The sequence below is a fragment of the Pelecanus crispus genome, chromosome 4, assembly GCF_030463565.1.
Source record: "Pelecanus crispus isolate bPelCri1 chromosome 4, bPelCri1.pri, whole genome shotgun sequence".
Taxonomy (NCBI): Eukaryota; Metazoa; Chordata; class Aves; order Pelecaniformes; family Pelecanidae; genus Pelecanus; species Pelecanus crispus.
The window spans coordinates 4,501,490-4,514,715 of NC_134646.1; the positions used below are offsets into that span (position 1 = coordinate 4,501,490).

At 41.3% G+C, this 13,226-nt stretch overlaps 1 protein-coding gene across 1 annotated transcript in view; it reads left to right on the plus strand.

The window, feature by feature from the left end:
• UGT8 (UDP glycosyltransferase 8) overlaps window positions 1–10,567 on the plus strand; it is a 28,049-nt gene extending 17,482 nt beyond the window's left edge. The window contains exons 2-5 of the mRNA XM_075709310.1: window positions 2,888–3,030; window positions 5,626–5,702; window positions 7,781–8,000; window positions 10,199–10,567. Coding sequence (XP_075565425.1) covers window positions 2,888–3,030; window positions 5,626–5,702; window positions 7,781–8,000; window positions 10,199–10,562 — 804 coding nt within the window. The 3' untranslated portion in view covers window positions 10,563–10,567. The remainder of the gene's footprint in view (window positions 1–2,887; window positions 3,031–5,625; window positions 5,703–7,780; window positions 8,001–10,198) is intronic.
• Window positions 10,568–13,226: the final 2,659 nt, after the last annotated feature.

Here is a 13,226-nt window from a genome sequence, read left to right on the forward strand (position 1 = left end):
TTCCCCTCAGGCCACCAGTCCGTGTTGTATGCTTCCTTGTTACATCTGAGTCTTGCCAGGAGTCCTTTGTTCATCCTCCTGCCACCTTTGCTTAACTTCCTGCCCATCAGCATGGACCATGCTTGAGCTTGGAGGAGGTGATGCTTGAATATCAACCAGCTGTCCTGAGCCCCTCTTCTCTCCAGGGCTGTATCCCACAGGATTCTTCCAAGCAGGTCTCTGAAGAGGCCAGAGTCAGTTCTCCTGAAGTCCAGGAGATGCTGCTGTTGTCTTCCTTTTCCTCTCAGTATCCTGAACTCCTTCATCTCATGGTCACTTCTGCCAAGGCTGCTCCTGACCTTTGCATCCCAAGGCCTTCCTTGTTTGTATGTATGAGGTCCAGCAGTGCCTCCTTGTTGGCTTCTTGAGCACCTGTGTCATGGAGTTTTCAGCAAGAAGCCACTCCAGAAACCTCCAGGTTTCTGCCCCTCTAGCAGATAGCAGTGTGGGTGAGTGCCCTGTGAAGACCAGAGCCTGTGAATGTCAGCCTTCTTCCAGATGTTGGAAGAAAACCACCTTGTAACAGGTGACTTCAGTTCTCAGAATATAACTTGGTCAAATGTCACAAACGGGCAGAGAGCAGTCTTCTACAGCATGGTACTTGATTGCTTTTCAGGATGGTTTGTCCTAGAGCTCACAAAAGGTTATTTTCTATTTAGCTTTAAACAACAGATAGGAAATAGTTCAAGATGTAAGTAGTTGAACCACTAAGTAAAAGCGACTGTAATATAATTACATTTGCAGCATGCCTTCGGTTCTTTAGTAAAGTTCAAGGACAAACTTTAAATAAATCACAAAACCACTTGGAAACTTTCATGTCAGAAGTTCAGCTTATAATAAATGATTCAGCTTCAAGGCAGGTTGCAGACACTTCCCCTCCTTCTCCTTCTTCCCCCTTCCTCCACAGACATAGAAGAAAAAATGGAAAAGAAAGTGCACTGGAAAAGGATGAATAAAAAATAGAAAAGTGCGGGCTCCAGAGCAAATGGAAATCCCTTTTTCACTGCATAGCAGAGACTAGTGTGCAACCCCCAGTGTAATGTGCGGGTCTTTGTCACGCCTGCTGGGTTTTGTGGTAGCTTTTGTGGTTTTGTGCTCGGATACGATAGCGCAGCATTACTATTACTGTCTGGCCTGCTGTTTATTACCAGGACAAGAGGTGCATTGTGAATGGGGCTCTTAATTTTCCTTTTATTCATTTCCTATTGCTGTACTGATGTTGAGCAGGCTTATGCTTAAATTTGGCGAGACCAGAATTAAACCATACCCCGGGGAAATATAAGTTATCCTTCGGCAGACTGACATATCTATGTGTCAGTGGTATAATTTAGTTTCCACTGAAAACAGTTGCATTGGAAAAATAGAATTTAAATCTGTTTCCAAAAGCAAAGGGTACACTGAGGCTTTTAATTTTTTTCTTTCCTCCCTGTCACTTTTTTCCCCCCTGAAGCCAAATGACGTTGTTCTTGTGTCTGAGAATTGTTTAGCTGTGGCAGCTCTGCTCTCTCTTGTATGCTAGGATGGTTTCCTCTGACCCTGCAGAGCCCGGCTGTCCCGGTGGCGGTGGGTAGTGCTGTCTCCTGGCTTGTCTTGTCATCAGCGACACAAACCCCGTTTCCATCAAGTCAGCCCCAGGGTTTGGATGTTGCGCTCGCCTTTGCAACTTTACCAGGACTTGCCTGAAGCATCGGCTGTGAAGGAATTACCTGTGGCTGGACTTAAGGCACCGAGGTGTTTAGTGCAGTGAAACCCCTGGGCCAGCCGTGGTTGTGCGCAGGGTGCTCCCACCAGTGACCACGTGTGGGCTGAGCATCTCCTGGTGGGAGCCCCAAAGCCCTGTGCAGCAGGAGCAGGGGGCCTGACCCTGCTGCAGAAGTGTCACGGGGTGCCTTGCTGTAAAAAGCTGCTGCCTCTGAACTTGAATCTCATGGCGTAGCCGTCAGGTTACCCCCAGGAGACTGATGTTGGTTCTGCTTTTGGAGTGCTTCTGAGCAGTGCGGTACTGCAGACCTTGCTTCTGCGTTGTTGCCTTCCTTGCCTGAGTCGAGGCAGCCCTTGAATCAAGAGGGTCAGCAAAAATTGCGTTGCAAGGGACTCAATTGCAGCATAATTACAGGAGGAGGTTGAGCTTAAGGATGTAAAGGGCTTTGTCCTTTGGTTACACTTGTGTATATTTAATGTAATACTGGTAACTTGCCCTAGAAGAGGCACACAGTTAGGTCTAAGATAGATAATACAGGGCCAAGGAAGAGGGACATCCACCCTGTACTTGCCATACAGATGCAATATTGTTCCTTGCTTCTTGAAATATTGGAGCAGTGGAAACTGAAGGTATTTTCTGAAGCTCAGGCTTCTTTCAAGTTGTGTTTGTTATTTTTGTATGAATGAAAGAAAAACAACCCTTTTGCAGTACTCTCCTTTTCTTTAAGGCTGGAAATCAGACAGTTGAGTCCCAGACTTCACTCATGCATTTCCTGTGCTGTACTTCCAGGCTGATACTACAAGATAGATCTATTTATATTTTGCTGAGTTAAAATGTAATGTGTTAACATGTGAATGTGTGTCAACTGATCAGTTAAGAAGGGACAAATTGTCTTATGAAACTGGGTGTTAATACGGAAGCTAAAACAAACCTGGAAGAATTTGCCTGTTCGTAGCCTGTACCGTGGATTCCGAATTACTGAGTCATTGTACTCAATAACTTCTAAAATGTTTATGACTTTTGAAACTCGGCTTGTGAAGTAATATCAGGACCAACAACTGTTCATCCTAAGGAATGTTTATTTAATCTGTTTCTGTGGTTTACCTGTGCTTCTACAGTACTCAGTATGAATTTTCACTTTAACAGGATCTCCAAACGTGGGTGAACGGTGCTAACGAAAATGGCTTTGTCCTCGTCTCATTTGGAGCTGGAGTGAAATACCTGTCAGAAGATATAGCAAATAAGTTAGCACATGCTCTAGCGAGGCTGCCTCAGAGAGTTATTTGGAGGTAAGTGCAATGACAGATGTACTTGGTGATTTGAAGCACGCTCATTCCCTGTTGTGCCATCTTGATCTAGAGTTGCAGAAGCTGAAATTGAGACACTCTGGGTGGTGCAGAGGACCTGACTCTTTTGAAAGATGCTCTTTGTGGAAATGTTGCGGTCCCCTGGTAATAAGAGGAACAATGATTTCTGTGGCAGAATAAGGCATAGGTTATGCTTCTATGCTGAGTGCATATCCTAGAAGGATTGGGGACAGTGAAAAGAGAGTCTGAGGTTATAACGTTTGTGACATACTGTCATCGTTTCTCATAAAGAAGCCACCGTAGGGAGCAAGAATGACATCCTGCTGATTTAATCCTAGGTTTTCTTTCTTTCTTTATCTTTTTTCTTTTTCCTCTCTTTTGGGCTCCTTCTCCCCTTTTATCTGTAAATACAGACTTTCATAATTGCTCTCCTCACTTGCCTTTTTCTGTGAGAAATTGGAGGAAGAAAAATCTGCAGGAGTAAAAATCAGTAATAAGATTTCTTGGGTCTAAAAACATCTTGAGTGGCTCTCTAAACTTACTGTAAAAATCCAAAAACGGTTTAGTCAGCTCTGCTTCACGCGGAGTGTTGCTCTGGAATATAATTCTGAGGAGTTCATGTGAACCATTGGTTTCCAAATAATCAGTGTCTTAAAATTTGACTGCTGTCCTTGCTGCACTTTAGGAATTGTATTAGCAGTCTATTTAGCATCCCGTTCCCTGCCATCTCTTAGGGACTGTTTTCATTGCTGTGTGTAATTGAAATAATGAACCCCACTAACGAACAGGAAAATGAAAATTCTTCAGACCATGGCACAGAACCTTTGGTAGTTGTAGTAAAGATCTCATCAGTTTTTGTTTAGGGTAGAGCTGCTATATGCTTGTTTCTTAAGAAGCCTGCAATGCTGCTTGGCTTGTAATGAGTTATTAGTCCCACTTGATCTTAATGCTTTTCTTTTGTTTTATCCTTTTATCATGTTCTCCCTGGAATGTTTTTTCTGTAGGAAGTATCCACTTTCTGTAGTAAATAAATAAATTTTAATGGATTTTTCTTGGGGATAACTTTTTTTTCTCATGCAAAAGCAACAATTTCGGTTGAAGCCTTTTAAAATTTTTCATTTTCCTCACTAGTATTTCCTTACTGTTTCCTTGCTTTATGTTCTGTGTTTTGTTCTGGGTTTGTTATCTGCAATCTCTTATCTGCTGAATGGCTTTTTGGATAAGGGAGCCCACCTGCTCGCTCTTTCCATCATGAGCTGTGGAATGGGAGGATGTCCCCGGGACTAGGTGTAAGACATAGTCTTTGGGAGAGCTGAGCAAGTGGCTTTCAGTCACCCCAGTGAGAATTTGAGATCCATAATTAAATACCTAAATATGAAATTACAAGTCCAACTTTGAATTTTTTTTGTTCTTCAGATCATTGACCTATGGTCTGTGTTGGACGTCGGTGGCTTTTATACTAGATATTTCTGCAAATGAGAAGGGTAGTGCTGCTTGGTGGTCTTATGTCAGAATGCCAAATCGAGAAAATCTTTGCAGTTCTTTATACCCTTGTGATTATGGATTACTAGTTAGAGCCAAAACCAGTAATAGTTCATTTGCTTTTATATAAGTTAGCATAAATAAAGTAGGCTTTTTTCCAGTGTATAGAATGTACAAGCTGGTTGTAAAGATGTGGCTTGCTTAATTGGGAATATGTAGGTGTTTCTTTCTGAAGTCATAGCTGTAATGCTCTCTAATAACCAGAATATTTTTAAGTTGTTGGAGCTGTCACAAAACAGTTCTATCCTCTAGTAGTCACTGGTAACTTTTCCCCCTTTCTTTTCTGTTTAGAATATATTTAACTTTATATATAAACTGCGTAAAACATTAATATGTAAATCAGTTTCTACTTGGAGTCTGTATTTTATGGGCTAAACTTTTCCAGCAGCCTCAGGTGAGCAAGATGTTGCTTGCCATTGGGGTTTCACGCAGTTGAGCAAGTAAGAAAAATATACTTGTCTCACAGTCTGATCCCAAACTTTTCATCAGTCGCTTCTCGCCTCATAAGCTGAGCTGTCAGCCTTTCCCTTCCTGGTATTAGTTAACTCCTTTTAAAATAAGGTGTTGATTATCAAGAGCTACAGGAAACTGGCCAACTGAAAGGGTATGCCTCCTGTTGATGGTGTGGACTACTATCTGTGGACTTGTGAGATGTTCTCAGTGGAGTTATCTAGTACCACCCAGAGTTTTCAGTAAAGCAGGGTCTCAGAGCCATAGAGAGGTTATAAAACCTCCTGCCAGTCACAGTGGTAAGGGTTATATATGCTTTAAGAAGGAGCTACATTGCCATTATGTTAATAGAAAACATTGCATTTCAAGCCAGATTGCAAGGAAACTGAATGTTGAAAAGCTGAAGTTGGAAGTTATCAGCTATCTATGGGACTTTGGTTGAGCCTGTTTTCTCTTGTAATAGTAAACAGTACCTCCATGTAACTGGAGATCTGCTTAGGGCTCATTTGGTTTGATTCTCTGGTTTGAGTGTAGTGATTTTGGAGCTCTTGATAACTCAGCTTCAATTTGATTTTATTGTTTTAGGTTTTCAGGAAACAAACCAAGGAATTTAGGCAACAACACGAAGCTTATAGAATGGTTACCACAAAACGACCTCCTTGGTGAGTACCTGTTTTGATCATATATCGCTTATTCTCACTTGAGTTCGGGTTGCTCTTCCAACAATATTCTACTGAATTAGCAGTCATAATAACTCTAGGATAATTTCTGTAATGGAAGTCATAGCACAGGAATATAGAGTTTGTCAGAATTTCAAGATGATGAAATCAAACACCTTTCTGATGTTAATTATCTTTCCCTGGTACTAACTCCATTTTTTTCCTTAAGTTAATTGTGTGGAGAAGAACATAGTTATTCCAAAGACTATTTGGCCTACTAAATGGGAAAATTTTTTGACAAGTGTCTTCTGTACCATGTGGAGCTATACAATTTGAGGGGAAAAAAATTAAAGATAAATAAGTAGGAATCTTCTTGAATCTTCTATTTTAGGGTACTGATGACTGTAACAATTTCTCTGTTATGAAGCAGCATGGTATGGTGTTCATTGGTCACTTCATGGAAGAGTCAAAATTGAGCATACAAAATTTGTTCACATTGCATCAAAATGAGTCTTAGGCGTCTGTACATACTGCTGTATGCATACGCGCTTATTTTTCTCCAAAGAAAGCTCTAACAGAACTTGGGCATGTATTGCAAGCTGATAACCTTTCTGTTTAACTAACCTGAGGTACTGTGGGTTCTCAGGTGCAAAGGTGAAACTTGCTATTCTTCCATCTTTTGGTAAAGGCTATGTTAAAGTCTATGTATTTTATTCTTTTCCCCCCTTCCTTCCCTGTCGAAGGGTGGCTGAATACATTGCAGATCCAAGGGGCCACAGAATATTTATGGTTCTCTCTGGGATACCTGGATGTTTGTGTGTTCGCAAAACAGCGCTGGTGCTATGATGGGCACTGATGAATGTGTTAAACATGCATGTGTGTCAGTGTGTGTGCATGTCAGCTGGAATATTTATCATAATGTAGTGATTAGGCAAATGACTTTTAAACCAGGTAGATTTGTTTTGATTACTAAATTGCTCTGAGGCAGTCTCATTTTTCTATTACATGAGGTTGTTACCATTATTGTCAGATCTTGCTAGCCTGAAGTAAGGCATGTGAAGCTTTAGAGAGGATGTAATATCAGTTGTCCTGTCATTAAATAGCTTGTATTTCATATGAATAATGAGGAAAGATTCTCTCTCCCTGGCTCATTTGTACTGCTAAACTGGTTGTAGTCACCACCTGTAGCTACTCAGGAGTAAACAATGTGTATTAATTACTCCATTAATAATTTTACACAGCTCATATACATGAAAATTCTTTGCATTGGCTGTTCCCTCTCTCTGAATGTATAAGGACATCATCTAATGCATGGGAAATTCCAGTGGAGTTTAAGGAGCTGTTGTGGTTTAACCCCAGCTGGCAACTAAGCATGACACAGCTGCTCGCTCGTTCCCTGCCCTGGTGGGATGAGGGAGAGAATCGGAAGAGTAAAAGTGAGAAAACTCGTGGGTGGAGACAGACAGCTTAATAGGTAAAGCAAAACCAGTGCACACAAGCAAAGGAGAACAAGGAATTCATTCAGTGCTTCCCATTGGCAGGCAGGTGCTCAGCCATCTCCAGGAAAGCAGGGCTCCATCATGTGTAATGGCTACTTGGGAAGACAAAATGCCATTACTCCGAATGTCCTCCCCTTCTTCCTTCTTCCTCCAGCTTTACATGCTGAGCACGACGCCATATGATGCGGAATATCCCTTGGGTCAGTTGGGGTCAGCTGTCCCAGCTGTGTCCCCTCCCAACTCCTTGTGCCCCCCAGCCTGCTTGCTGGTGGGGTGAGAAGCAGGAAAGGCCTTGACCCTGCTCAGCAGTTACAAAAACAACCCTGTGTTATCAGCGCTGCTTTCAGCACAAATCCAGGACACAGCTCCATACTAGCTACTGTGAAGAAAATTAACTCTGTCCCAGCCAAAACCAGCACAGGAGGAGGAGTTCAGAACAAGTCACATTGATTTTTGCCTTCCTGAATTGCAGTCATAGGAAGTCATGGTGGCAGATGTGTTGTACCCGGTTGCTTCATTAACTTCACGTTAAGGAGATGTAAATGTTTCCTTTTTTAATCTTCATGCCTCTTGTGTTTTCAGGTCACTCTAACATTAAAGCTTTTCTTAGTCATGGAGGTTTGAACAGCATTTTTGAAACCATGTACCATGGGGTCCCGGTGGTGGGGATTCCCCTTTTTGGAGACCATTATGATACTATGACTCGTGTGCAGGCCAAAGGCATGGGAATATTGTTGAACTGGAAGACTGTCACTGAGAGCGAATTGTATGAAGCCCTAGTAAAAGTTATTAATGATCCCAGGTATGGAATGAGTGGTTGTTTCTTGCTTTTATTTTAAGTTACCGTTATGCGATATATATGCATATATAGAACCTTTGTGCAAGGGGAAGAAAAATGCATGTTGGGATTTATTTGTGTGTACAGTCGGGGCAGGTCTTTGGATGGTTGTCCCATTTCACAAGATGGTTTTGGTGTAAGTGCTAAGCTTGTTGCTCAGCATACCAAAACTCAATTGTCTCATTTGCTTTTTGTGACATCTGCCATGTGAAAGGCAGAAAGGTTATAGAAACAAACCTGCCCTCACTTATTCCATGTTGCAGACCAATGTCTCTTTGTGTGTCTTGATTACTCCATATTTAGCAGTCTGGCTGTTGTGCTGCCTAAGGGGCCTGGAGCAAAATACACCTACACGATTGAAGGGTGGCATGTTTGGATTATACCTAAAAATACGGAGGTATTTAGAAGAGTGTCACTCTGAGTCCATGATTTGACTTAAAAAAAAAAAAAAAAATCCTGTTCTGGCCAGTAATGCCTCTTTTAAGGTCAGGAAGGTCATTTGTGTTTGTTGCAATGACAATATTCTGACAATTATTATGAATGAGGGCTCCAGTCTGTTTTCTGTAAATTTTGTTTTATTCAGGTGGAATAAGTAAAAGCCCATGAACTGGGTTTCATAACTCTTTAATTCCAGCAAACAAATTTAATCAGGAATATTATAACGTGAGGAGAGTCACTTTACAAGTTTGTTCCGAAGTGTTCTGTTTTAAACATCTGTGATGTTCAGACCATCTCCAGATGAAAAATAATGATGCGTTAGCTGGCAGTTTATTGTATCAGGCTAACCACACTTTTGGAGTACGGTGCCGACAATACTTCTTGCTTTCATGGGAGCAAAGTCTTTAAGCGGTGCTTGCCTTGAGAAAGAAGAAACCTGTAAGGAGTGAGCAGCAGAACCGCAGCAAAGGGGAGTGTTGCTAAAGAGATCTCAATAACATCAGTTTCATCACCTTTCCCTTGTGCAATTATCCTTAGTAGAAAGGCAAATCCTGCATAAATAACCTGTTGACCCTGCAGCTGCAGTGAGGGGTGAGAGAAGAAATTTGACATGATTGGCTGCTGGGGACAACCTGCTGAGAAAAATAAAAAGTTTTAGGCTGAACTCTGGACCCAAGTGGAAACAGTGTATTGCGCAATCAAAACTGAGCTTCCTTGTTCTGTGTCTCTCTGGTAATTCAATTGCACAATAACCTAAATGAGCGGTGTGTTAGGTGGTGTGGTTTAGCCCCTGTGAGCAACCGAGCACCACGCAGCTGCTTGCTCACCCTCCCCCTGGTGGGATGGGGGAGAGAATTGGATGGGCAAAAAAGTAAGAAAACTTGTGGATTGAGATAAGAACAGTTTAATAATTAAAATAAAATAATAATAATAAAAATTGTAATGAAAAGGAAAACAATGAGAGAGAGAAACAAAATCCAGGAAAAAAACAAGTGATGCAACTGCTTACCACCTGCTGACCGATGCCCAGCCAGTCCCCGAGCAGCGATCGCTGCCCCCCCGGCCAACTCCCTGCAGTTTCTATACTGCCCATGACGCCGTATGGCATGGAATGTCCCTTTGGGCAGGTTGGGTCAGCTGGCCTGGCTGTGCCCCCTTCCAGCTTCTTGTGCCCCTGGCAGAGCATGGGAAGCTGAAAAGTCCTTGAGTAGTGTAAGCGCTGCTTAGCAATAACTAAAACATTGGCGTGTTATCAGCATTATTTTCATACTAAATCCAAACCACAGCACTATGGCAGCTACTAGGAAGAAGATTATCCCAGCCAAAACCAGGACAACAGGGTACGTTGCCACTCTACAGTGAGAAGGGCCAATGTGTCTCATATGGAAGGATTCATTTTGGATTGGATAAGGTGCCCCTCTGGCAGCAGGTCAGCTTGGCTCTTCATAGCTTTGCTGGAGCGTGGATTTCTGCCTTTAGTCACACACAGGTCTGCTTTTCTACTCATTCTTCATCAATCTCATTCTTCATCAATGAGCTTGGAAGCACTCATTTAAAGCCAGATTATCTGCCATGTCTAGCCTGGTTGCAAGAGACCTGCAGTAGTATGCTGTTTGATCTGAAGAGGCTTATGTATATTTACGGGTTTGCAGGCTTGCATTGCTCAGAGCGTGCTGACGACGATTTTTCCTTTCTTCCCTTTTCTTTCTTTTTCTTCCCCGCAGCTACCGGCAGCGGGCGCAGAGGCTGTCCGAGATTCACAAAGACCAACCCGGTCATCCTGTTAACCGGACTGTGTACTGGATTAATTACATCCTCCGTCACAACGGAGCCCAACATCTACGTGCCGCTGTTTACAGCATCTCTTTATATCAGTATTTCTTACTGGATATTGCCTTTGTTGTACTAGTGGGTGCTGCCTTACTTTATTATATTTTGGCCAGAATAACAAAATTTATCCGCAAACAAAGCAAACATCTTTGGTCAAATGACGAACATAGCGCTGTTAATGGACATTACCAGAACGGGATACCAAATGGCAAGTATAGAAGAAATGGCCACATTAAGCATGAAAAAAAGGTGAAATGAGCCAACCGCCCCATGTAAAGTAGTCATGAATCAGATCAGTAATCGAATTTTATCGCTGTAACTTAGTCTAACAACTACTTAAAACCTCAATAAGCAGTTCTAACACTCCCCTTCAGTATGTAATATTATGTGACAGAATTCTACGGAACTAAGAAAAGTCTTTAAAAAAAAAAAAAAAAGAAAAAGCACAACCTAAAATGGAAAATATTTTATTCTTAATACTGATGCAGAGAGGTTATTTTGGCACTGAAGTTTTTAGAAGCCTTAATTCTCTAAAGTTATACAATGACCGTATTTATGAATTTTCAGTTTTTAAAAGCTAAATGTGTGTGTCCCAAATGAGGAAAGGTTTCTTTTTATTTGCAGAGGTTTTTTCCTTTTATTTTTTTATTATTTTAATATATCCTTCTTTTAGCTGAGAGAACTTTAGTGCTAGCTCTGTTTCCTTTGTTGAAGGTTCAACATGTTGTGTAAGAATGCTGTTTAAAAAAAAAAAAATTTTTTTCCAGTCTTTGTGCAAGAAATAGCCAGTTACAGACTGAGAGCACAGACATTTAAAAAAAAAAAATCTTAAAAATGAGCAGTAAAGAAAAATGGCAAAAATATGTACTCCTTTTACTGATAAGCTGCATGACTCTTCTGCTCACTACTGGTACTTTGGAGAAAAGGGTCTTGAGCAAGTCTACAGTATGTCTTAATTTTTAATGTATGCAAAATTTTGTATGTTGCCTTTCTCTGCATATATAATTTATGCCATGAAAATATTAGGGAGTTCTATTTCAGTTTAAAATGCAGCTGTGTGGGAAGTAGATCTGCAAAAATTAAGAAGAATAAATGAAACCAACAACAACAAAGAAAAATCTAGCCCAGTGCTTAATGTAGAAGGTTTTCTAATGGCCCAGAGCTGTGCAGAATCAAACCACTATTTGGGGTTTAAAAACCAAACAACAAACGCTCCCTGCCCAGTTGAATGTCTTTCCTATTAATTCTCATTATTATTAAGTTCTTTCTAAATCGCAGTGTTGTAGATGTTCTCTTTCGATGGTTGTATCTGGAAAAATATTACCTTCTATTAGTCTGGGCCACGCAATCCATGTTTCACATAGTTGCCAATACAAATTCTCCGATACGGGACGGGAGGCTGCTCTCCGGGAGGGTGAGCAGCCTTCCTCCCGCGGCCTGACAGGACGCGTCGGGTGAAGCCCGGCCACCCGAGCGCGAGGTTTGCGGAGGTGGTCGTCTCCCCCTTCCCCTGCTACGGCCCCTCCCTGCAACAATCTCTTTCAATCATTGTCGCCGACATGGGACGCTGGCGGTGGTGCGCACCCAGGGTGGGGATGCAGGACGCCGGGCATAAAATCATAACTGCCCTGCGGAACCGGAGTTGGCAACTATGAGTTTATTTCCATGTCATTCTGTTTACTTGGAATTTGCACTACACATGTTGTGAGTGTATGCTTTATTTATTTGTAGTTTGAAATCCCATGCCTGAAAGAGAAAGGAAAGAAACCCATTTACCTAGTGTTGTTCACTAACATGGGAAGAGTTGCGATGATTACAGGATGCTGAGATCATCTTCATACACAGTGATGCAATATTTCACTATCATTCCATCAGGAGCCTCTATCCTATAGCAATAAATAACAGTACGGATATGTTTCTAATATACAGTACAGCTACTTGTACTGCTTTCTGAATACTTGAAGAAAATGGTATTATAAATAAACCTAGTAGCTATACCTTTTTACAATCTTGCAGTTTGTGGCAACTAAAGGAGCACACAGAGGCGATGAACGGTGGGATGGTAACAAGACTTCGAGTGTATGAATGACTTGGTTTAAATGGTTTTTTTGGCATTGAAGAAGGTACAAAAGCACTGACCGGATGATTAAGCATAATTTAATCTCCACTGTGATAAAACTTAAGCAATAAACATGGATTTAATAGAGAAATTCTGTTGTTGGATGTATATTTTTATTCAGATGAATGCTGTTTATTTTGAAGTAACTGGCGTGTGTGAGTGTGTATAAATGGATGTGTATTAGGATACACAAATTCTTTCTTCTCAGTATATACACCATGATGCATGATAGGTATTTGGAATAAAAAAATATTTTGTTTTGTGAATGTAGACCTATTTCCTGTAGGAGCATTGAATCAATTGAAAGATGGGATGATTAACCAGATTTCTTTAAGGCAGTTAGTTTTTTAAAGTTTATGTAAACGTTCCTGGTAAAGTGTGGGTGTTTTGTATATGCGGTAAGCTATTAACCCATTTCTTAGAAAGCAAAACCAAAAGATTTTTCATGTAGATATTAGATGAGATGATTAATTTCTGAGTAGTCTCTTTGGATATAAACATGCTTCAATTCAGTTGCAAAAGAGGGAGGTTGCTGCATTATTAATTGTATTACCAAACTTCTAGGTGGGTCTGATCCACCTGAACTGTAGAAACACCCGTTTTGTTCAAAGTTATCTTCTTGTAAGTTCAAATATGATCTCATATTGTTGTTACTTTTCATTTCAGCTCCCTGCAGTATTGCAAGAACCTGTATTAGACGAAGTGGGTGGGTAATGGTGTGGGGGGAACACTTCTGTAAGGGTAAAACTGGTGCAAAATCAGTCACTTCGGAGCTGTTCCTGGGGCAGGTGTGCAGAAATCCC